The sequence below is a fragment of the Culex quinquefasciatus genome, chromosome 3 (genome assembly GCF_015732765.1).
Source record: "Culex quinquefasciatus strain JHB chromosome 3, VPISU_Cqui_1.0_pri_paternal, whole genome shotgun sequence".
Lineage (NCBI taxonomy): Eukaryota > Metazoa > Arthropoda > Insecta > Diptera > Culicidae > Culex > Culex quinquefasciatus.
The window spans coordinates 99,089,438-99,116,443 of record NC_051863.1 but is presented as its reverse complement, the minus strand read 5'-3'; the positions used below and the strand labels follow the sequence as shown (position 1 = coordinate 99,116,443).

Here is a 27,006-nt window from a genome sequence, read left to right as displayed (position 1 = left end):
GAATTCAGAAGCAAGGCCTACTAATTACACGATGTTGCAAGCATGTGTCGCAAAGGTCAGGGTATGCTTAATTATAGTAATTTTGGCCGCTGAATCCGAATCTGAAATCAAATTTCGTGTAAACAGTGATGTTTTGTAGCTACACCCTTTTGGAATGTTATTTGCGTGTTTAAATCGCTGCCATTCAAATTGCTTGCAAGTTCGGTCATACTTTTCTCGGTTTTCGTTCCACTTTGATTGATATTTTACTTACAGATCTGTTAAATGTTTTTTACGTTTTGATTATCTTAAACAATTCGAAAAATCGCATATTGTTATTTGGTGGGGGCTTAGGGACTATCCATAAACCACGTGGACACTTTTTTTTAAATCGCTGACCCCCTCCCCCCCAATTTCCATACAAAACAAATCTTTTTGATATGGAGAGTGGAAAATCGCTGAACCCCTCCATCGCCTCCCCCCTATCAAAGGGTCCACATGGTTTATGAATGGTCCCTTACTAGAATTAAAGATTGATTAATAAATAGAAAAAACTAAGAATTCTGAAGCATTTTTGATAGTTGTTACATATATTTTTTATGACAAATGTTCGAAAATGTCTTCTAGAACTTATTTTAATGCAATTTTCCAAACAAATTTATCCAAATGCAGCCACTTTTCCTAAAATTTTCTCTAGAGTTCTTTTTTTTATAAATCCATATTAGCTTACCCAAGTTACCACAAGCACTTAATTGAAGTATTAATTCAGTACTAAATCAGCACTGGAATGTTTTGAAATAGTAAATAAGCTTTGCGAATGCCTCAAAGTACCAAGACTTTGTAGCTGGGAGGGAGAAGCGAAGAGGACTTCTTATTCTTATTCATTTTCTTGTTGTTGTTTTTGTTTTTTGTGCAAGAAAATTTCTCTTCCCATATATCGTCAGCTGTGTGCTATCTTGTGACATAGACCATTTTGGTCGAAAATGAGTTAATGATGACGTTTTGCTATACTTAACAAACACTACAAGATGCTTTAACCCGATTTTGGAAACTCGCTTCCGTTTCCCGGATATCGCAATACACACTTGTGACATAGACCAATTTATCATCAAAATGATCGTGCACACTTGTGACACGTCATACATGTTGTTGGAAAATGTGGAAAAAATTTCTTGTTTTTCACAAATTTATGTAGATACACATTTTCTGAAGGCAATGCAATCTTTTGTTTTGGAAAATATACTGATTAAGTCGGATAATCTATTGATTTAAGTCTATTTTAGTTTGTATGGGAATTCTGTGCACACTTGTGACACGTAGTACAAATTTACTTTCGAAACACACTTGTGACACGTGCTTTTCAGATTTTTGATTACATAATTTACTGTATCTTTTAACTTGTGTAACCAATTTAGTTGAAACTTGGAGCGTTTGTTAAGCGATAGTATGCGAACCGTTTGCTTCAAAAAGTTTGGCTATACCATTCATAGTTTTGAAATTATTTATCATCAAACTTTGAAAATCGATTTTCTCGAATAGTACTAAATGGTCGTTGTCACAAGATAGCACACAGCTGACGATATATATATTAAATTTCCAGTCAGTCGTCATCTGCCTTTCTTGACAATTCAAATTTTCTTGCAGCACATTTCAAAACAGTGCTCAATATCGTGCATGACTCAGGTGATGCAACTTTCTCTGACATTTTTTTTTTTTTTCATTCATAACATATTTTTTTAAGGTCCTCTTCCGTGCTGAGACCAGGTTTGGACCGGGAATCATGAAAGTTACATTAAAAATAATAATAATATTTTTTCAAACAAATGACAGCAACATGAAACCGATCCCTTTTAATTGATCTGAGTGGGTCTTGCTGAGTTTCAACTGGATGCTGAACTCGTTGAAGATCCTCCTCAGCTCAGCCGAACTGTAGAGTACCGCCTTGCCTTGTTCCTTCGTGACTCCACAGGCGTGGGGGGGGGAAGGGGGTTAGTATTTTCTTTGCTGCTTCCTGCTTCTTGAGAGCGATTCTTCTGTTTTTAATCCGGAACCGCGCCCGACAGCGGAGGAACTACGTCGGTGTGAACGCCGGTACTGCCGAACTTTGTTTTCCATCTTTTCCATTCTGGTTGTAATAAAATTCAAACCCGAGCAGTGGAGGAAGTTAAGTGAATTCGCTGTGACGTAATCATTCTTCCAAGATGCCGGTTTTGCAGAGTGATTTTTTGAAAAAACGGTGGCTTACGAAAACGGTTCCGCTTCCTATCTATCCGTGTTAACCTCCAGCTCGCCGTTTTCCCCTCTTTGTTCTCATTTTCGCCCAGAGAATTTGCGTCACTTCCCTCAAAGCTCGGGTTCTACTGAACGATTTATATATTTTAACACATTGACTACTACTACAGTGGACTCTCTGGCTGTCGATCTTCTCGATACCAATATTTATCCAGCTGTTAATAAATTTGTCAGTCCCTTCAAATAGATTGCTTTGATTTTTCGTTCTATAATTTGATAACTCCCGCTCTCGACGGTCCCTTCAATATTGACAACGAGAGAGTCCACTGTACTACCAACTTAATAAGTCTTAGTTTAAGCACATGTACATATGTATGACATAACATTGTTTGATTTATGGTCATAAGGAAATATATCTCATGCACGGAGAGACTGTGCCCAGAAATTTCAACAATTAAAATTGTTGATTTTACTTTCGCAAATTTTAACAAAAACGTACTTGTCACTGCCAATTTTCAGTTAAAATAACCAAAATTCAATATTAATTTAATAACCCGTTTGTTGAAAATGCTAAAGGCAAAAAGCTAACAGATTTCCCGAACTCGAATGAACGTGCTCGATTGTTAGCTTTGGTTTTAGAAAAATCAAGAATTTTTTTGGTTGAATATAATTAACAATTTGTTGAATATTTAAAAGATAAACTTGGGTTTGTTTACGTCTGTCATTTGAAGTCTGGATTCGAACAAGAGCGGTCGATTTGTTGAATTTGTGTTGTTAATTATGAAGTGAAAGGATGTGAAAGGTGAAAATTACACTATTTGGCTAATGTTGAAGTGGCAAATCAATGTGTTGCAACTGGGGAGGTGGAATTGGTGAGTAGGTTTGTAGATGATTTCTTAGCAGGTGATAAACTATGAAGTGCAAGAGAACGACCTTCGCCATTAGGACCTCTAATGCGAGTGAGTTGGACACGTTATAAGAATGTTCGATGGAAAGATAGGGCAGTAGAAGGGAGATGCGGGCCAACTCTCAACGGTTAGAGCAGTCCGGGCAAATTTAACAAAATGTTGGTTAATCCAAGTAAGTATGGGTTTATTTTTGCACAATAATTTATCTTATGTGATTCTTATTAGAATCATTAAAAATCTTCGTGCTTACGACGGATAAAATCTTAATGAACCATTCTTTTTTTCAGAATCATTAATTATTAAATACATAGAAATGCGTACACATGACAACATAAAAAAAGAGATGAAGTAAAATATCAAAAAATAAAAATATATAAAACACGACACTTATTATCTTGAAAGTTTTGTTGCAATACGACTGCTCAATAAACTGGTAAGTTAAACTCATAATATTTTTTTCAGGAATCGGAGTACTTTGAATAAATTGAATCAAATGCAGTGATACTGTGTTGCCAAAAGTAATTGTCAAATTAATGCAAGCTTGGTATGTAGCATTATTGTTATTTCTTCTTTCCTCATTATAATTAATTTTTTTCAGTTTATAGCCGAAATTAAGAATTTTGTATTAAATTATTAATAAATTTCACATGTCTATTTGCAGCAAAAGGTTCACTTTGGTGAAAATTCTGTGTCCCACCACAAGAAAAATAACTAAACCTGAGACCGTTGTAGATAATGATGACTTATCGGATGTTTTCACAGTGATGGTAAGTGAATACAACACCTTAATTTTAAACAACATAATAAATTATTTTTATTTTTTTAGATTTATGCAACGTAATTTTTAAAATATTAGTCAAACTTTACATGTTTTATAACAACAGTTAAAAAAAGGTTTGTTTTGATGCTTTTTAACAGTAATTCAACAATTTAATGCAAAAAAAAATTAGTACAAAACGTTAAATTTTTAGGCAGAATGAATGCGAAAATAAAATCACTCAGCATTAATTTGTGAGGCATTATTATTATTACAAAATTTTTGCAAATTCTATAAAAATATTGCTAACAACAGCTAATTATTGACTACATGTACGAATATTTTTCTGAGATCAAGTAAGACATTAGTTAAAATATAGCTAGAAATTCGGCCCAGCCTATATTATTAGATAATTAAAGAAAATATATATCATCACTTACAAAAATTATGTCTAATTAAGAAATGTTTTGTTATAAACCACTAATAATTTGCTGCATGCAAAAACATTTCGGTTGATACAACAATTGTTGAAAAATATGACTCAGCCAGTTATTAACAGAATATTCCACAATATTTCAGCTGAAAACAAGAAATTTTTAGTTAATTTTCTGAAAAAAAATTTCTAGCAGTCGACTGCTAGAATTTTTTTCTGCCATTTAACCAGCAAAAATGGTAATTCCAACTCTCACTGACAGTTCGCAAGTGGCTGACACTGACAACTAGGTGTATTCTTCTCCGCCCGACTCAGCTTTGTAGCATTACAACTGGCATTAAATCACCATTTACGACCTTGAAAATGTGCTTCAAAGCATCAACAAAGTAACCCATCGATACGGGAAACATTTCAGCCTGGCACGCTCTTATTGACTTTTATCCTTCTCCCGTCATACCGTTCCAGTAAGCGTGCGGGCTAAGGCGCAATTCCCCCAGTGAGCATCAGTTTTATTTTTGCGTGAACTGGGTTCAATTCCCACTGGTTGAAGTGTTTTTTCAGACTTTCCTTTTGACGGGTGCGACAACGGTTTGCTATGATACCGGTTTTTCTATGCGCACCATTTCTCGTCACGACCCAAACCCGACACAGCTCAGTAGCTTGATCGGTGCACCGAAACCGAAGTTCGGTGTGACGGCGGTGTGGATCGGGTACACAAAACTGACATGGTTTCTGCGCCTACCACACGGGAGAAGTTTGGAACTGTTGATGCCTAGCAAGCCAACCGAACTCAACAGTTCTTAACCCGTATAGGCCTGGGTGAAATTGGAATCACTAAAATGGCCATAACTCAGCGAAAACTCAACCAATTTGCATACTTCTTTATTAGTTGGACTCGTTAGAATGTCTATTTTCCGAAAATGACCCGCAGAACCCGGAAATGTTCCGGTGGCCATTTTCAAAATCAAGCTCATCCATGATCCCCAGAACCACTTTTGGACCGATATGGCCACTTTGGGACCGGTTCCCGGTACTCCGGTGGAACTCGGAATAAGGAAAATTACGGGATTATTTCTGAATATTTTTTGACTGGGCAATATGGGTGTCAAAGTTCACCATTTTCAAAATCAAGCTCAACCATGATCCCCAGAACCACTTTTGGACCGATCTGGCCACTTTGGGACCGGTTCCCGGTACTCCGGTGGAACCCGGAATATGGCAATTCACGGGATTATTTCTGAATAATTTTTCACAGGCCATATGGGTGTCAAAGTTCATCATTTTCAAAACAAAGCTCATCCATGATCACCAAAACCACTTTTGGACCGATCTGGCCACTTCGGGACCGGTTCCCGGTACTCCGGTGGAACCCGAAATATGGCAAATTACGGGATTATTTCTGAATAATTTTTGGCAGGGCAATATGTGTGTCAAAGTTCATCATTATCAAAATTTAGCTCATCCATGATCCCCAGAACCACTTTTGGATCGATCTGGCCACTTTGGGACCGGTTCCCGGTACTCCGGTGGAACCCGGAATATGGCAATTTACGGGATTATTTCTGAATAATTTTTGGCAGGGCAATATGGATGTCAAAGTTCATCATTTTCAAAATTTAGCTCATCCATGATCCCCAGAACCACTTTTGGACCGATCTGGCCACTTTGGGACCGGTTCCCGGTACTCCGGTGAAACCCGGAATAAGGCAAATTACGGGAATATTTCTGAACAATTTTTGACTGGACAATAAGGGTGTCAAAGTTCATCATTTTCAAAATTTAGCTCAACCATGATCCCCAGAATCACTTTTGGATCGATCTGGCCACTTTGGGACCGGTTCCCGGTACTCCGGTGGAACCCGGAATATGGCAATTCACGGGATTATTTCTGAATAATTTTTCACAGGCAATATGGGTGTCAAAGTTCATCATTTTCAAAACAAAGCTCATCCATGATCACCAAAACCACTTTTGGACCGATCTGGCCACTTCGGGACCGGTTCCCGGTACTCCGGTGGAACCCGAAATATGGCAATTTACGGGATTATTTCTGAATAATTTTTGGCAGGGCAATATGGGTGTCAAAGTTCATCATTATCAAAATTTAGCTCATCCATGATCCTCAGAACCACTTTTGGATCGATCTGGCCACTTTGGGACTGGTTTCCGGTACTCCGGTGGAACCCGGAATATGGCAATTTACGGGATTATTTCTGAATAATTTTTCACAGGCAATATGGGTGTCAAAGTTCATCATTTTCAAAACAAAGCTCATCCATGATCCCCAAAACAACCTTTGGACCGATCTGGCCACTTTAGAACCGGTTCCCGGTACTCCGGTGAAGCCCGGAATAAGGCAAATTACGGGATTATTTCTGAACAATTTTTGACTGGGCAATATGGGTGTCAAAGTTCACCATTTTCAAAATTTAGCTCATCCATGATCCTCAGAACCACTTTTGGATCGATCTGGCCACTTTGGGACCGGTTCCCGGTACTCAGGTAGAACCCGGAATATGGCAAATTACGGGATTATTTCTGAATAATTTTTGACAGGGCAATATTGATGTCAAAGTTCATCATTTTCAAAACAAAGCTCATCCATGATCACCAAAACCACTTTTGGACCAATCTGGCCACTTTGGGACCGGTTCCCGGTACTCCGGTGGAACCCGGAATACGGCAATTTACGGGATTATTTCTGAATAATTTTTCACAGGCAATATGGGTGTCAAAGTTCATCATTTTCAAAACAAACCTCATCTATGATTCCCAAAACCACCTTTGGACCGATCTGGCCACTTTAGAACTGGTTCCCGGTACTCCGGTGAAGCCCGGAATAAGGCAAATTACGGGATTATTTCTGAACAATTTTTGACTGGGCAATATGGGTGTCAAAGTTCACCATTTTCAAAATTTAGCTCATCCATGATCCTCAGAACCACTTTTGGATCGATCTGGCCACTTTGGGATCGGTTCCCGGTACTCAGGTAGAACCCGGAATATGGCAAATTACGGGATTATTTCTGAATAATTTTTGACAGGGCAATATTGATGTCAAAGTTCATCATTTTCAAAACAAAGCTCATCCATGATCACCAAAACTATTTTTTGACCAATCAGGCCACTTTGGGACTGGTTCCCGGTACTATGGTGGAACCCGGAATATGGCTAAATTATGAAAATGATGAACATTGACATCCATATTGCCCTGTCAAAAATTATTCAGAAATAATCCCGTAATTTTCCTTATTCCGAGTTCCACCGGAGTACCGGGAACCGGTCCCAAAGTGGCCAGATCGGTCCAAAGGTGGTTTTGGGGATCATGGATGAGCTTGATTTTGAAAATGATGAACTTTGACATCCATATTGCCCTGTCAAAAAATATTCAGAAATAATCCCGTAATTTTCCTTATTCCGAGTTCCATTCCGAGTACCGGGAACCGGTCCCAAAGTGGCCAGAACGGTCCAAAAGTGGTTCTGGGGATCATGGATGAGCTAAATTTTGAAAATGATGAACTTTGACATCCATATTGCCCAGTCAAAAATTGTTCAGAAGTAATCCCGTAATTTGCCATATTCCGGGTTCCACCGGAGTACCGGGAACCGGTCCCAAAGTGGCCAGATCGGTCCAAAGGTGGTTTTGGGGATCATAGATGAGCTTGATTTTGAAAATGATGAACTTTGACATCCATATTGCCCTGTCAAAAAATATTCAGAAATAATCCCGTAATTTTCCTTATTCCGAGTTCCATTCCGAGTACCGGGAACCGGTCCCAAAGTGGCCAGAACGGTCCAAAAGTGGTTCTGGGGATCATGGATGAGCTAAATTTTGAAAATGATGAACTTTGACATCCATATTGCCCTGCCAAAAATTATTCAGAAATAATCCCGTAAATTGCCATATTCCGGGTTCCACCGGAGTACCAGGAACCGGTCCCAAAGTGGCCAGATCGGTCCAAAAGTGGTTCTGGGGATCATGGATGAGCTTGATTTTGAAAATGGTGAACTTTGACACCCATATTGCCCAGTCAAAAAATATTCAGAAATAATCCCGTAATTTTCCTTATTCCGAGTTCCACCGGAGTACCGGGAACCGGTCCCAAAGTGGCCAGATCGGTCCAAAAGTGGTTCTGGGGATCATGGATGAGCTTTGTTTTGAAAATGGTGAACTTTGACACCCATATTGCCCAGTCAAAAAATATTCAGAAATAATCCCGTAATTTTCCTTATTCCGAGTTCCATTCCGAGTACCGGGAACCGGTCCCAAAGTGGCCAGAACGGTCCAAAAGTGGTTCTGGGGATCATGGTTGAGCTAAATTTTGAAAATGATGAACTTTGACATCCATATTGCCCTGCCAAAAATTATTCAGAAATAATCCCGTAAATTGCCATATTCCGGGTTCCACCGGAGTACCGGGAACCGGTCCCAAAGTGGCCAGATCGGTCCAAAAGTGGTTCTGGGGATCATGGTTGAGCTTGATTTTGAAAATGGTGAACTTTGACACCCATATTGCCCAGTCAAAAAATATTCAGAAATAATCCCGTAATTTTCCTTATTCCGAGTTCCACCGGAGTACCGGGAACCGGTCCCAAAGTGGCCAGATCGGTCCAAAGGTGGTTTTGGGGATCATGGATGAGCTTGATTTTGAAAATGGTGAACTTTGACACCCATATTGCCCAGTCAAAAAATATTCAGAAATAATCCCGTAATTTTCCTTATTCCGAGTTCCACCGGAGTACCGGGAACCGGTCCCAAAGTGGCCATATCGGTCCAAAAGTGGTTCTGGGGATCATGGATGAGCTTGATTTTGAAAATGGTGAACTTTGACACCCATATTGCCCAGTCAAAAATTGTTCAGAAATAATCCCGTAATTTGCCATATTCCGGGTTCCACCGGAGTACCGGGAACCGGTCCCAAAGTGGCCAGATCGGTCCAAAGGTGGTTTTGGGGATCATGGATGAGCTTTGTTTTGAAAATGATGAACTTTGACACCCATATTGCCCAGTCAAAAATTGTTCAGAAATAATCCCGTAATTTTCCTTATACCGGGTTTCTACGGAGTACCGGGAACCAGTCCCAAAGTGGCCAGATCGGTCCAAAAGTGGTTTTGGGGATCATAGATGAGCTTGATTTTGAAAATGATGAACTTTGACACCCATATTGCCATGATTGAAATAGTTTTATTTCTGACCGTCCCTTGACCGGTTCCCCCAGGGTAGGGAACCTGCCCGCTCAATCCGGAACATCCCCGGTGGTGCAAAATCAATGGTCAGTATTGTCTGTTGGTAGAACAAAGATCGTAACATGAAAAAATGTGTTTTTTTCCTAGATTTCTATTAACAAAATAGTGCGGGACCCAAAAATGGCCATTTTGACCCTGTTTGACCCAGTGACCCACCGGAATATCTCCGGCCACCGGAACATTTCCGGGTTCTGCGGGTCATTTTCGGAAAATAGACATTCTAACGAGTCCAACTAATAAAGAAGTATGCAAATTGGTTGAGTTTTCGCTGAGTTATGGCCATTTTAGTGATTCCAATTTCACCCAGGCCTATACGGGTTAATGGTGTGGTTGTCAAAGGCATTGCATTAGTATTTTAAAGGTTCTTGGTTCGAATCTCGACAATTATTTTTTAATTTTTTGAATGTTTTTTATTTGTTTCGAATAATTCGTTAGGAATAGAATTTCGTAGTGTCATGAAATATAAACTTTAACCAGGGCTGCGGAGTCGGGTCATATTTCAAACGACTCCGACTCCGACTCCGACTCCGGCTTTCTCAGATTAGCCGACTCCGACTCCGACTCCGGCTCCGGCTTTCAACAAATGGTTGGCTCCGACTCCGACTCCGACTCCAGCTCTTAAAATTTAGCCGACTCCGGCTCCGACTCCGACTCCAGCTGTTAGAGTTTTGACGACTCCGACTCCGACTCCGACTCCAGGTCCCCAAAAAGACCCGACTCTACCAACTCCGGCTCCGACTCCGACTCCGACTCCACAGCCCTGCTTTAACTTCTCGTGCATATAATCCTGAAATAGGCATTTTCACTTAAACCTGCCTGCATAATATGGAACGTTTTCTCTATTCCACTACAAAAATCCATTCAATTTTCTAACTCTTTGACTAAAGCGTCGTAGGTTCGAAGAAGTTACTTAAAAAATGTATATAAACAGTAATTTTGACAGCAAATATTGAAAAAAAAAATCCTCAAAAATATTTGTACTCAGGATTGAACCAGGAACCTCGTGGTTAAAAGACGGAGACAACATCCGCCACGCCATCCCTAAGTTGCGAATGATGGCTGACAAACCTCAATCAAAAACAATGTCGCCTCCGGTTTACTCGCACGGAGAGACCGGCCAGGGCAAATCTAAGAAAATCTTGGTTAATTTAACTAAAAGTATGGGTTAATTTTTTACACAGCTTTTTTTCAACAATCGATTGTTGATTTTGTTAACCCGAAATTGCTGACCACCTGTAACTAAATGTAGCTAAAAAAATAGTTGGAATTGCCATTTTTGTTGGTTAAATGGCGGAAAAAAAATTCTAGCAGTCGACTGCTAGAATATTTTTTTCAGAAAATCAACTATTTTTTTTGTTTTCAGCTGAAATATTGTGGAATATTCCGTAAAAAACAGGCTGGACCATACTTTTCAACTATTTTTTAACATTTTTTTTCGTTGTAACAACCGAAATATTTTTGCATGCAGCATATTATTAGTGGTTTATAACATAACATTTCTTAATTAAACATAATTTATGTTAGTTTCTATATATATTTTCTTTGATTATTTAACGATACAGGCTGGGCCGAATTTCTAGCTATATTTTTAACTACTGTCTTACTTAAATACAGAAAAATATTCGTACATGTAGTCAGGAATTAGCTGTTGTTAGCAATATTTTTATTGAATTTACAGTAAATTTTATAATAATGCCTCACAAATAAATGCTGGGTGTTTTTATATTCGCATTTATTCTGCCTAAAATTTTAACTTTTGTACTAATTTGTTTTTTTTGCATGAAGTTATTAAATTATTGTTAAAAAAACTAATTTGTTTTAACTGTTATTATAAAACATGTTATTATAAAACATGTAAAGTTTAATTAATGTTTTAAAAATTATAATGATGAAAGGATTTTACAAATTTTGTTAAACATATTTAAAAAGATGTTTAATTTCTCGTGAATTCCTTGAAAATAGAAAAAGAGCAAAATTTTCACCAAGTTAAATTTTTAAGTTTTAAGTGTTGTATTCACTTACCATCAATGTGAAATTATCCGATAAGTCATCATCATCTACAACGGTCTCATGTTTAGTTATTTTTCTTGTGGTTGGACACAGAATTCACACCAAAGCGAACCTTTTGCTGCAAATAGACATATGAAATTTATTAGTAATTTTATACAAAATTCTTAATTTCGGCTATAAACTGAAAAAGGAACGAAAATAAATGTAATTATAATGAGGAAAGAATAAATACCAATAATGCTACTTACCAAGCTTGCATTAATTTAACAATTACTTTTGGCAACAAACTTTCGCTGCATTTGATTCAATTTATTCAACGTACTCCGATTCCTGAAAAAAATATTATGAGTTTAACTTACCAGTTTATTGAGCAGTCTTCTTTAAACAGCATTTTTAAAATATTAGTATCTTCTTTTATATATCTTTTATAAATTTTAGTTTTTAGACATTTCCCATAATCGAATTTTTATTTTTAGATTATGTGTACGCATTTCTATGTATTTTATGGTTGATGATTCTGAAAAAATAATGGTTCATTAAAATTGTATCCATCGTAAGCACAAAGGAAAAAATAAATTGTTGTGTAAAATTAAACCCAAACTTACTTAGGTTAACCAACATTTTGTTAAATTTGCCCGTGCAAGTGTTGTCGTGCAAGAGCTGGCCCGCCTCTTCCTTTCACTGCCCCTCTCTATCCTCCAAACATTATCATAAAGTCCCCTCGCATCAGAGGTCTCCATTGCGAATGTCTTCGTCTTGCTCTTCATAGTTTATCACCTGCAAAGTAATCATCAACAAACTTACTCACCAATTGCACCTCCTCAGTTGCAGCAGTGTGCACTTCGATTTACCACTTCAACTTAGCCAAATAGTGTGATTTTTACCTTTCACATCCTCTCACTTCACAATTAACAACACAAACTCAACAAATCGACCGCTCTCGTTCGAATCCTGACTTCAAATGACAGACGTAAACAAACCCAAGTTCATCTTTTAAATCTAGATTAAATTTTCAAAACAACCTATCCCTCATGGGTTTCCTATGCAGATAGGGCCTTTTGAAAATTTAATCGAGAAATATTCAACCAATTGTTAATTATATTCAACCAACAAAATTTTTGATTTTCCTAAAACCAAAGCTAACAGTCGAGCACGTTCATTCGAGTTCGGGAAATCTGTTAGCTTTTTGCCTCTAGCATTTTCAACAAACAGGTTACTAAATTATTACTGAATTTTAGTTATTGTAACGGAATATTGGCAGTGACAAGTGCGTTTTTGTTAAAATTTACGAAAGTAAAATCAACAATTTTAATTGTTAAAATTTCTGGGCACAGTCTCTCCGTGTGGACCAACCATATGTTGAGTTGCATCCTTGGTATACAGTTTGGGTGCACCGGTGGTGTACCAAGGTGATTTCGGTACAGTTGCTATGGTGTGACAATAAACAGCTCGGTTTGGTTTCTAGAGTGACACGAAAACCGCACCACGGCGCACCAGATCTTGGTGTTCAGTGAAGCCTGGTTTTTTTTTGTGGAAAACTGCAGCCTGTAATGAAGCCAAATTTTTCAAAACATATGCCTATAGCACAAAGGACATTATCAAAAGTTCTCTGGTAATTTGAATGACTTTTCTCGCAAGCAAAAAGCTGCTTTCCGGAAGTCTGATACACTTTGCGAAATTTTGCCAACCGTGGACCAAGCACTCCTCGGAAAAACAGTTCCCATAAGCCGTTAGCCAGCACTTGTCCCTAATAACCTCAAGCTTTCCGTAATTGATTGCACTGCACTTACTGGCTGGCCGCAATTTTCTGAGTGACTCGTCAGTCAGCAGAAAGAAAGTCTTCATTAATGTTCGATGCATCAACCACATCGATAAAAAGTTTTAAAACAAACACTCATTTCAGAATACATCAGTTGGCTAGCGCGCATCCTGAAGATCGACGAGAAAAATGCAAGAACAACATCAAAGTGTCACACTCACACATGAAACGCAACAGGAGAAAAAAAAACAAAGGAGGCCCACCACCAAGTGTGTGAAGCAGCTGTTCTTTTTTTTCACCCAGCCTTGACGTCGATAAAGCAGTTTAGTTTTGTTCGAGCTTTCGGCGAAGTATTAAATCAGCATCACTGTGCGCCACTTGAAATATTTCTCAAGGGAAAAGTGCTGATTAAATGTCTTGAAGCATTATTTGCTGGTATTAAATGCCAATATAATGCTGATTTAATGCCGCTATTTAGTGCCTCGCGGTTACTTGGGTAAGCCGCCCCCAAACAAAATGACCTTTGCGACACATGCTTGAAACATCGTGTAATTAGTAGGCCTTGCTTCTGAATTTTGAGAAATTTTGAAAATTGGCACTTTTTTCCTCACTAAAACTCAAATATCTCAAATATCGCTCTGGAGTGTCAAAATTGCATTTTCTCAGAGGGAAAAATGTTCGCCATGTAATTTCCTACAAGCTGCATGTATTGGTTTTACTGGGGAAAATAGGCTACCCTAAATTAAATGAGCATTTCTGAAAAAAAAAAAAAAATCGACATAAATCCGCCTGGGAGAGTCCAAAAACTTAGATTTTTGTCCAATATTGATAGTGCATCTTAATCTATGGACGAAAACCTATCGTTTGAAGATAATACTCACCAGATCGAATCAGTTTGTGTATTGATTCCAAGAGATTTTAGAAAATTTGTTCAAAAAAGTGACATTTTTCAGTAAATCGACAAGGGGGTGCGAGAAAGTATTTTATTATTTTTTCTTGTCTAAGAAAACATTGTTCCTAACATTATAATCTATCATTTGAGAAGTGAGCACCTGAAATTCCTCGACATGACCTCAAAATGGGACAGGCTATTATGCATTCATAAGGCTACAACATCATGCAAGTTTGTTGCGCTTGAAACCATTTCGGTTGCACGTTTCATTTCAAGCAACCCAAATTTTCAGCAATATGGTGACATATTTGCAATATATTTGTCACATTGTTGCAACACCATGATTTTTCTACAGTGCATCAGAAACGTTGCTGTAACACGTTTACAACTATCTGGCGATTGTTGCCAATCGCTTCGTTGCAGTGCGCTTTTTTTGTCTCCAGAAGTGTTGCGTAAATATTGCCACAGCAATTTTGGATTGTTTTGAACTAGTTGCAAATAAGGCTTGGCAACAGTACCCAGTTAACTCAATCCGAATTCTGAAACGGAATCTAATTAGAGTCGTATACAAATTCCGTTTCAAACGCAACAGCCGGTTCCGTGTTCGAACCGATTGTTGCGTTAGAAACGGAATTTGTATACGATTCTAATTAGATTCCGTTTCAGAATTCGGATTGATTTGACTGGGTAATTGCTGCTTGGGTCGCCTTGTATGTGAATGACAGTCGTAACGTAGCCAAGGGTCATAAATGATCGATAAATTTGTTCCTGGTGGCACGTCAGTTCGTCAGTGATACTAATACTACCTTTGGTTGGTTCGAGAGAGTTGTTAATTTTTTTTTGTAGTTGAGCTACTTTTTAGCAAACAAAAATATTCTATACCTTGTATCTTAGAAAATAAATAGTTTTTTATTGTTTTGCACAACTAAAATAAATCAAATTGTAATGACGTCTGAAAGAATAATATACACTCAACCCCCGGTGGTTGGTCACTTTTTCATTTGACACTTTTTTAGTTTGTACCCCGTTGGTTGGTCAAAGTCAAACTAAAAAGTGACGAACTGTCACTTTTTACACGGCGCTCACGCAAACTATCAAAACAAACGTTTGGTAGTGTGTGTGAACTCCGTGTAAAAGGGGTGTCAAACTAAAAAGTGACCCCGTTCGTTTGACAACAGTTGGTGTCAAACCATCTCTCTCGTCAAACCAACGGGGTACAAACTAAAAAGTGTCAAACGAAAAAGTGTCAAACGAAAAAGTGTCAAACGAAAAAGTGACCAACCACCGGGGGTTGAGTGTATATGCAATTCAATATTATTTTCCCCATACTGAGCTGGCTTTGTTCGCAGCATACAGAGCTAAGCTCTGTTCTACCATACACAGAGTTTTTATTGAGCCTATAGAGCTCGATGCGTCTCTGGTTACCACTAGGCTACGTGGCTCGGTCTCGGTGGTTGAACTTATGGGGAAGTTTAATGTTTCTTACCTTTATGATCTAGCTGATATTCGGCCTTGCAATCTTCAAAGACACCCAGATGTTCACTTGCTGCCAGAAGCAGCGTCTTGATCGTTAACTGGTATAATAGATGAACCACATAACTGTGATGAACTACGTCCATATGCTCCTCCGCTATTATTCAAAGCCATTCGTTGCATTTGACGTATAACAGTAGCTGCATGATAAGCTTGCTTCCATCTTGATTTGGCAAAATTTTTCTTCAATTGTTCTGAAACAGTTCCATGTATATTCTTGCTGCTAGCTGCATTTCCAGAAATCCAAGGATGAGCCAATGCTTTTTTGCAAGTAAATCTTTTTTCTACATTAACACACATTAAATTTTTTATAAAATCTTTTGCGGAATCGCTTATTTCATCCCAATAGGGAGAGTCAAACTCAAACTCTCCTTTTAATATTTGTGCAAACAAATTGGCATCATTTTCATCGTAAAACGGGGGATAGCCACAGAGCAAAATATAAGATATAACTCCTATGCTCCAAACATCTACAGCTTTACCATATGGCTTTTGTGCTAGAACCTCGGGAGCTACGGAATGATCAAAAGTTAGGTATATCGTTACAAAAAAAAACTTCAAAAATCTGTATGCACTTTGGATGGTTGGATCTAATATCTATATTCCATATACATAAGGCTGTTGCAAATATATTTTCAAGATTTTTTTCTGGCCGAGTCCGAGAGCGGAAATAAAACAAATATATACAGCAGTTCCATTTGAAAGTTAAAGAAAAAAAATAAAAGTGCTTCGATTAGGCTCAAAAATTTTCTGGGGGTTCCTTGGCCAAAATAATTAGACCCGTATTTTTTGTTTGGCCATTAGGGTGGCCTACGCCGTGTTAGGGTGGTCCGAAAAATGGCAATTTTCATCGATTTTCACAAAAACCACTTTTTTTTTAAATCATAACTTCGCTTTATTTCAACCGATTTTAGCTGTCTAGGGCGCAAATGAAAGATTATAAGTTTGACCTACAAGAAAAAATAATTTGGAGTTTCAAAAATGAAAAATTAGCCTAACATTTGAAAAAGTCTTATGAAAACATCAAATGTCGTTTTGACGGTGTCTGGACCAAAGAGCCTATATCTAAAAATATTTTTAACGGATTCCTCGGACAATTTTACATAACAAATCAAAAATTGGGCGAGGTTCATTAACAGGATTCAGAGATATGATTTTTTGAAAATAAAATCCGGGTTTTTCGACGCGCAGCGCGCGAATACGAGAGATTAACGAAATCGGCAAAAAAACAACTTTTTTCACTAAAACTGCGATAACTCGAAAATTTAAGCGATGACCTATACATGTCAGGGTACCGTAAAACGGGGTGAATTTGATAGCCAGGGACTTTGATAGGTTTGAGATTTTTCCGCAAAATGAAGAGTACAATTAAAATACGTTTGGAATGGTTTAGAAACATACTGACCGTGGTAGAGAAGTGTTTAAAGTACCTCAAGAAGAACTTTTCATAAAATTTTGACAAAATTAAAAAGTTAGTTAACTATAGTTTAGAAAATGTTGATGAAAGTCATTATTTAAACTTCTCAAAGTGTCATGATTTTCTCAATAAACATGATTTTTAATCGGAAAGCGGAATGCCTTTTCGAATTCTTTGGACAATTTTCCACTAAGAGAAGGTTAAAAAAGTTTGTAAATAATAAATAATATGTGTTTTTGAAACACAATTTAAAAAAATCTCCAAATTTATAGGCAATTTCAGTTGAACAAATTTCATGTAAAATGTGAAAACTTTTGATTCGTGCTTCGAATTCAGTGTTAAATGCAATATAAATCGATAATTTTATAAACAAAACTAGTTTTAACAAATTTCAGGCAAAATTTCGACTTTTTAACAATTTTACCTAAAATTTATTTGTATTTTGCTAAAAAGCTTGTACACTTAGTTAACTAAATATAAACATTGATTTTTTTTTCGAAATAGTGCATGGACTTTTTGTGGTCTACCCCAGTACATGTGTTAAAAATAATAATCTAGAGAAAACCCTTACCTGTTGGAAAATATTCTAGAAACCAATTGAAATCCTATCAAAGTCACCCCGGTTTACGGTTCTAAAAGTTGCGTATTTCAATATATACAGCAATTCCCCACGAAAACAGCTTGAAAAAAACTAAAGTGCGGGTTCTCTGGCCGAAATAACCCGATTTTTTTTGGCCATTAGGGTGACCAACACCGTATAAGAGTGATCCGAATCATCTTTTTGCAAAAACCACTTTTTTCAAAAAATCATAACTCTGCACCATTTCAACCGATTTAATTTGGACGCAAATAAAAGATGTTTAGTTGACCTTTCAAGGAAAAATAGTCAAAACTCAATAATCTAGTCTAACATTTGAAAAGGTCGTGTCTGGACCAAAGAGCCTATATGTCTGAAAATATTTTTATCGGATTCCTCGCATTCGCATTTTCGCATTCGCATGGAGATGGTGATCTTCCCAAGTAACCAGAAGCACTAAATCAAAACTCTAAATCCACTCTAAATAAACCTTCACGATGCTTTGACACTTTAAATAGTCTTTCCCAATGTTTCGAAACATTTGTAGCTTGAAACATTATTGTCTACTGTATAATGACATATAGAACAGCCAATTAAAGTTTCAAAGCATTTAGCTCAATAATGTTTCAAAGCATTAATGGTAAGCTTTATATATCAATGTAAAGTAAGCTTTTAAAGTTACATCACACTTTGACACTAACTCAACATTAGTGAGAGCAAAGAAAGTTTGGCAGTATTTGGTGGTATTTTTGTTGATGCAGGAAAAATCGTTTGGAGGATGTCCAGGTTTTGCTCGGATGAGACCGTGTTCGGAGTGGCATACGTCTACGCCAGCTTCAACGATACCTTCGTCCACGTTACGGATCTTTTGGGCAAGTAACTATCTGGCGGAGCACCGGCGACATGAAGGTCAAGGCTTATCGTGACGAGGCTCGCCCTACGCTGCTATGTGGCCGCTTTGTACGTAGGCGGAAAGTGCAAGTCCCTCGGAATCACCTCGCTGCACATGAAGCTGCGTGCCGCCGGCGGAACTTGCACCAAGATCCCGGGACCGGGTGCGCAATCGGTGCCTGCCCTAGCCCGTTCGTCGATGAATATTGTGAAGATTATCAATATCTTGTAATGGTTTGAAGTGTATTGATTAATAAATATGTACTTTGTTTCAACCTGGCTAGTGTATTCTTTTTTCATGCAACTAACTGAAGGAAGACTCTATCGACAAAAATCATACGTGTAAATATATTTCAGGACGGGCGAGACGGTTGGCGCAGGGCATCTAGGTGAAACATCTCTGAACATCAAATCAACACGCAGTTTAGAATCTCGAATGAAGCACAACACAGCAAAAAAACGCAAACAAGCTTTCAAAAACCGTCATCCCAGCGTGAAAAGCACTCTCCCAAGAGAGAGAGAGCTGCGCGCAAAGCTTTTTTTTTCTATTTCAAATACTGTCGGTAAGGTAGTATTTTGACGTTTTACCGCGGTATAACTCTATATCAACTCTACCCGTCGCCACTCAATTTTACCTCCATGCGTATAAAGTGAATACCTGGGCAGACGGTAATAACGAAATTCATGCCATTTCATTAACAAATACTGTTAAAATAACAAAAAATATTATGGATTCTTCTTGAATAATCTATATTTGCATAAGAGTTTAATAACAGTTTTTGTTATCATAACAAAATTTGTTATTGGAGTGATATTGAAAACAACTTCAGAATAACATTTTTTGTTATGGAAGAATACCGCCAACTGTTAATGGGATGATCGGATTAGTTGTTAAAATAACAAAAAATAATAACAAAGATTTGTTCGAAGAATAACTAAAAATGTTATTAGTCTGTTATTTCAATAACAATCCAATAACAAAAAAATCATAACGACGAATAACAAATCTTGTTATTAATAACCTAAAATGTTATTGGCTTAGTATTTTTAAATATCAGAAAATGTTATTCCCAAGTTATTTCCGTCTGCTCGGGTATAAAGTTTTGAGACTCTGTATGCATACTTTATATGTTGATATAGAGGGGATTTAAAGCTACCATATACAGTCCCACGGTTACTTGGGTTAGCGGGTTGCAGACTGGATTTCGTCATGTATATGTGATGATTGTCCATTACTGGATTGGCAACCCGGCCACCATCGCGAGTGCACGCGTTTTTCTGACGATAATTTTGTTCTGCTATAATTTGTGTTTTTTAGGATTAATTGTTTGGTTTATTCCTTGAAAAGCGTGTGTGCAGTGTCGTGATAGCAATTGAGCATCGAATTCGTCGAAATCACGAGGAAAAATAGTGGAACTTTGCCAAAATAGTTTCTTGAGTGAATATTGTTTTTACCCCAAAACGGGGACTACGCCCTCCGGCAAACGTTGCGAAGGCGGCTCTTGCGTGTGTTTTGTGAGAGCGAGACAAAACCATTGTTTGTGTGTGGAATATTTGAAGATCGAAGAATAGTGTGAGAAAGAACAAAACTGAGAGGGACATTTTTGTAGTGATTGAGGTTTTTTTCATAACATAAGACGAGGGAGCAAACGAGACGGACTGACTGGTTGGTCACTGAAGCGGGCTGCGTCACGTTGCTCAGCACATTCACGAAAGCAACGAGATCGACGTGTTTCGGGTGAGAGCTTTCCAAAATTCCTTTCTTCATCTTCATCTTTCTGCATTTCGTTTATATTTGTTTTCCTCTGATGTTTGAGAGAACGAGATGAACATATCAGCTCTCACGACCAAGCTGTCAAGACCAGTGGACACAGCTCAATTGAATCGGGTGTAGTACAGACTTTTTTTTTTATTGTTATTGCAGATTCACATTGTTGTCCTTACACACTTTTGTTTACAGGAACTTAAGTTGTCCTCGGATGAAGCGTTATTTTATTACGTAACTGGAGGTGCTAATATTTTCGCGTATAGAAAGGTGTTGAACTATCGGTCTCTACTACACATGTATTGTACTAACATGTACTAAAATTTTAACAACTTCCCCGTGATTGCTCTGATTTAGCAAAGTTAGTTTGATTTGCGATGCGTTTTCGTTCGGTTTATTGGTTTTCATAATTTGCATTTTATCTCAAAAGTTGTATTCAATTAAATCAGTTTGATAGCTTACCGATTAGTCCGACAAAAAAAACTAACAATTTCTTTTGTTCGCTAAAACTTCTGTATATCTTGGTAAACATTTTAATGTATTCATACACCCAACTGGCAGTCGCATGATTGTGGTGCATGGCGGCATGAAAGTATATCAGAATCTGCATGAAAACTGTCCTCATGCATTTTTTGCGATATAGGGGTATGACATTTTTGCCCGTTACCGACAATTATCGACATTACCGACGGCTTTTTGGTTGTATTTCACAAAAAAAAAACCTTAATAGAACGAGGATTGAACCACCAACTTCTTGGTTATTAATCCGACACGCTACCACCGCGCCATGGACGCTTGATGAAAAGTGAGTGAAAGAGCACCAACATATGCTTCTCTTTGGAGTGTTGCTCGGGGACGGGCCAGCGTTATATGTGTTGGTGAGAACTGCAGATCGCTGAAATGTTTACACGCGGGCAAAAATGATCTAGGGGCTTGCTGCCAAAATGTTATAAAATATGACAATTTCTGCAGCAAATCCACTGTTGCAGATTTTGAGATATATTTTTCCTTTGGGTGTAGGATTCCGTTTTTCCACAGCCGGCTGTCTAATACTGGATCCTAAACAAATATTCGCGTCGGGATAAAATGTTAAACATTCACCAACTAATTGACCACGGTCTCAACAGCAGCATCTTATTGACTGCCTTGAGAATAAATTTTCAATCTGATTAAAATACTAAGTTTACCACCTTGATTAAACGGGAATCGTCTCGACAGCAGCATCCGAATGCTTGCCTTGAGAATAATATCGCAAACGTTAATTCACTTTTGCCACTGGTCGTATCGCTTGCTTGGGGCGAATCCTAGACCTTTACCCATCACAACTACCAACTCCCCGCGATGCTAACGCAGCCCTGTTGTTTAAATTCAATCAAATTTGGTCAAACGGTCAACTTGATCGAGTTCCACAATAGGATTGGGAAAAAGAGCCTGCGATTTCGCTACCTTCTTCTAAGTAAGTTTAGCATCAACACTCCCTGTGCTCCTAATCCTTCTTCCTGCCCCGGTGAATGGTGGAGATGGGAGCGGCCGGCAATGGATGGCTTTCATGGTACTGCCTGTCCTGTTCGGGTAGAATTGGTTTTAATTACCTTCAATCAATTCCGTAGTAACACTTCAATAGGGCGAATCTGCGTTTGTAAACAAACAGTCTATCCCCCTCTTACTTGACGTGAACTGTCACTTGAGCAAAAGGGATAGACTGCTTGTTTACAAACGCAGATTCGCCCTATTGAACTGTTACTACGGAATTTCTAAGCAACCTGGGCTAGACAATCAACACATAAACATGACGAAATCCAGTCTGCAACCCGCTAAGATCACCATCTCCATGCGAATGCGAATGCGAATGCGAATATGTGATGATTGTCCATTACTGGTTGCTTAGAAATTGATTAAAGGGAATTAAAACCAATTCTACCAGAACAGAACAGGCAGCACCATGAAACCCATCCATTGCCGGCCGCTCCCATCTCCACCATACTCCGGGAAGGAACAGGGATTCGGAGCACGGGAAGTGCTGATGCTAGCTTACTTAGAAAAAGGTAGCGAAACCGCAGGCTCTTTTTCCCAACCCTATTTTGGAATTCGAACAAATTGACCGTTTGACCAAATTTTATCGAATTTAAACAACAGGGCTGCGTAAGTGTCGCGTGGAGTTGGTAGTTTTGGAGGGTGATGGTCTGGGATTCGCCCTAAGCAAACGATACGACCAATGGCATAAATCAGGTTAGCGGATAAACTATTAGTCTCAAGGCAAGCAATCGGATGATGCTGTTGAGACAATTCCCGTTTAACAAATTTATGGAATTTAGTATTTTAGCAGATTAGACATTTATTCTCAAAACAACAATAAGATGCTGCTGTTGAGACTACTTATGTTTAGATAGTGTGTTTTAATAATTTAATCACGACGCGCATATTTTTTTTAGGGACCAATATTAGACAGCCGGCTGTGGAAATAAAGGATCCCGTACTAAACCGTTTTGATTAAACGTACAGAGTTTAGTGAGGCCCGTTATAGCAAACCAGTTATTTTTTTTTCTTTCTTTTAAACCTTTTAATGGCTTCATCCATAAAGTACGCCACGCAAAAATCAGCCAAAATTAAGGGCCGATTCTTCAACCTGAGCATCATCAACGTGCACATCCCGCACATGGGAAGCGACGCCGATGACAAGGACGCTTTTTACGAGCTTCTTGACCGCGAGTACAGGAAGTGTCCAAAACACGACGTCAAGATTGTCATCGGCGACCTAAACGCTCAAGTCGGCCAGGAGGAGGAGTTTAGACCGGTTATTGGGAGGTTCAGCGCTCACCAGCAGACGAACGAGAACGGCCTACGACTCATCGATTTCGCTACCTCCCGAAACATGGCCATACGTAGTACCTTCTTCCAGCACACCCCCCTATACAAGTACACCTGGAGATCACCAAACGACACGGAGACGCAAATTGACCATGTTCTCATCGATGGTCGGCACTTCTCGGACATAATCGACGTCAGAACCTACCGTGGCGCGGACATCGACTCGGACTACTACCTGGTGGTGGCAAAGCTGCGCCAACGCCTGTACGAGGTCAACAAGATCCGGTACCGTCGCCCGCAGCGGTATAACCTGAAGCGTCTCAAGGACCATGAGGTCGCTACCCAGTACGCGCGGGAACTCGAAGCTGCGTTGCCTGACGAGGGTGAGCTCGCCGAAGCCCCTCTGGAGGCCTGCTGGAGCCATATGGAAGCAGCCATCAACGCAGCGGCATCGAGCACCATCGGGTACGTGGACCGAGTTCGACGGAACGGCTGGTTCGACGAGGAATGTCAGGCGATTTGGGACGAGAAGAAAGCAGCACGGGACAAGTGGCTGCTGCACAAAACCCGTGGGAAAAAGGAGTCGTACAAACAGTTGCGAAGACAGCAAACCCATCTCTTCCGGGATAAGAAGCGCCGCTTGGAAGAGTTGGAGTGCCAGGACATGGAACAGCTGTATCGCTCCAACGAAACGCGCAAGTTCTACAAGAAACTCAGTCAATCCCGGACTGGCTTCATGCCGCGAGCCGAAATGTGCCGGGATAAGGACGGGGGAATCTTGACGGACGAGCGTGAGGTGATCGAAAGGTGGAAGCAGCACTTCGACGAACACCTGAACGGCCCAGAGGCGGAGTACCAGGGCGACGGGGGAAACGACGTCAGCGGTGGTGGACGGCGAGGACGAGCCAGCACCCACGAAGTTAAGGATGCCATCAAGAAGCTGAAGAACAACAAAGCAGCGGGTAAGGATGGTATCGGTGCTGAACTCATCAAGGTGGGCCCGGACAAGCTGGCGGCCTGTCTACACCGGCTGATAGTCAAGGTCTGGGACACAGAACAGCTACCGGAGGAGTGGAAAGAGGGAGTAATATGCCCGATCTACAAGAAGGGGACAAGTTGGAATGTGAGAACTATCGAGCTATCACCATTCTCAACGCGGCCTACAAAGTGCTGTCTCAGATCATTTTCTGTCGTCTGTCGGAGCGAGCAAAGGATTTCGTTGGGACGTACCAAGCCGGTTTTGTGGAGGGAAATCGACGACGGACCAAATCTTTTGCTACGCCAAATCCTCCAAAAATGTCGCGAGTACCAGATCCCGACGCACCACCTGTTCATCGATTTCAAAGCCGCGTACGACTCGGTCGATCGCGAAGAGCTATGGAAGATCATGTACGAGAACGGCTTTCCCGGGAAGCTGATCAGACTGGTGAAATCGACGATGGACGGGGCGCGGTGTAGCGTGAAGATTTCGGGAGCGATGTCCGACCCGATCGAATCGCGCAAGGGACTGCGACAAGGCGACGGTATCTCCGGCCTCTGTTTCAACATTGGGCTTGAAGGTGTTATGAGGCGGGAGGGCTTCAACATGCGGGGCACGATTATCAACCGATCCAGCCAGTTCATCTGCTATGCCGACGACATGGACATTGTCGGCAGAACGTTCGAGGTGGTGGCCAGGCGGTACACCGAATTGAAGCGGGAAGCGGATAAGGTTGGATTGAAGGTGAATGTTGCGAAGACGAAGTATCTGCTGGCAGGAGGAACCGAGTCCCTTAGGACTCGCATAGGACCGAGCGTAACGATCGACGGCGACGAGTTCGAGGTTGTGGAGGAGTTTGTGTACCTCGGATCGTTGGTTACGTCGGACAACAACTGCAGCAGAGAAATTCGGAGGCGCATCATCACCGGTAGTCGTGCCTACTATGGACTCCACAAGACCTTACGGTCTGGTCACCTTTCCCGGCGTACAAAGTGTACCATGTACGAAACGCAGATAAGACCCGTCGTCCTCTACGGGCACGAGACGTGGACGATGCTCGAGGAGGACCTGCAAGCGCTTGAAGTTTTCGAGTGACGAGTGCTTAGGACGATCTTTGGCGGCGTGCGTGAGAACACTGTATGGAGGAGAAGGATGAACCACGAGCTGGCGCAACTCTACGGCAAGCCAAGTATTCGGAAGGTCGCCAAGGCTGGCCAAATCCGGTGGGCCGGACACGTCGCAAGAATGCCGGACGCGCTGGATGCGCGCTAACCGAACCAGACTATCAATCCGGTGAAGTTGGTGTTTAATTCGGAGCCGGTTGGAACGCGGCGGAGGGGGGCGCAACGTGCACGGTGGTTGAACCAAGTGGAGGAAGATCTGGAAAGTGTGGGAGTTCCGCAGCGGAATTGGAGAGTAGCAGCCCAGGACCGAGTCCAGTGGCAGCGCATCTGGAGACAGCTCATGACCTGGAGGTTGTACGAGCAGTAAAAGTAAAGTAAGTAATGCAATGTCACACTTGCTCAGACCCCCCCTTCCCCCCCTAGAGCGTGACATACTTTATGGATGACGCCTAACTGACGGAGCAGTAGAATTTTACCTGAATTCATATTGCAATTAAAAATCTACTTTTTGAATCGGGAGTAATTATAATAGTTATAATTTATGGTCAGTTTACCGAGTTGAGAGGAAATCAGAATTAGCAAAATTGATGTTTACATTGGATCGCGTACCGGGTGTTGTCAAAAAACGTCCGCGCGGCTCCACCGACTTCCATTGCTTCAATTATACGAGCTCGCCCCTACCCTCCCCCCTTTCTCCCTGCTACGGCCCCTACAAATGCCACCCTAAGTTCAGCCGACCCTGACCATATTTACCTTAACCCTGTTTGAAAAATGTCGCACGTCGTACGAGTTGTCGCACGGTTGTGATTTTACCGTTTTGATATCGATTGGTCGAAAGGACGACAAACGGACGACAAACACTCGACATGCTCGACATGGTTTTTTCAATCGATTTACCTTCAATTCGACGTCGATTATCGTCGACGCAAACAGTTTGACAGTTCTCTTCTGTTGATCTTGTTCGGACTTGATTGCAACCGAGTCGAACCAGTCTTTTAGGCTTTTGGAGGATTTTGGACAGTTAATAGGTAAGTTGTTTACTAGGTTCAATTACTTTTTCTGCCGGAAAGTTCCGGCCGGAGTGGGCGAGTGACCGAATCAAAGTGCCTTGTATTCCAGATTTCGGTCTTCGTGGCGGAGGAGGAGGAGGACGGGAAATATGGTTTACTCGGTGGGCCATTCCGGAAGACGGGACGGGAAGGAACCAGTTTGCGATCGTGGAAGCGGTTGGTGTTTGGTGTTTTACCGTCCGCGGGATGTTGCGACGCATACCTAATGGAACTGGTGAGTCATGTTTTAGAAACGATGGAGGTGTGCTGGAAGTGCGATTGGACGATCGAAATTAAAAATAGGATGAATGGAACAAAACAAATTCTCAACTTTTCAATCCAATAATTCCAAACTGAAAAATAAAAAAATCAAAAATACTAAAATTTAAAAAAAAACTTAAACGTTGAAATTGTAAAGTTGTAAAATTGTAGCATTTCAGAACTTAAAAATGTAAGAATTCGAAAATTCTAAATTTATTGAATATCTTGATATTGTGCAAATTGTTAGTATTCTTTTCTTAAATTCTAGAATTTATTAATTCTTCAAATTCTCAAAGTCTTCAAATATTTTTGAAAAAATTTGAAATTCAAAAATAAGATTTTTTTTTAATTGACAAAAACTTAAACACTAAAATCCACGGAAGCA

General features: G+C 39.9%; 1 protein-coding gene across 2 annotated transcripts in view; it reads right to left on the bottom strand.

Annotated features, from left to right (window-relative positions):
* The window catches only part of LOC6053004 (calcium/calmodulin-dependent protein kinase type 1), a 183,256-nt gene that overhangs the window by 35,734 nt on the left and 120,516 nt on the right, over positions 1–27,006 (bottom strand). For both annotated transcript variants that reach the window (XM_038261823.1, XM_038261821.1), the window contains one exon: positions 15,704–16,262. In XM_038261823.1, the coding sequence (XP_038117751.1) occupies positions 15,757–16,262 (506 nt within the window). In that variant the 3' untranslated portion in view covers positions 15,704–15,756. The remainder of the gene's footprint in view (positions 1–15,703; positions 16,263–27,006) is intronic.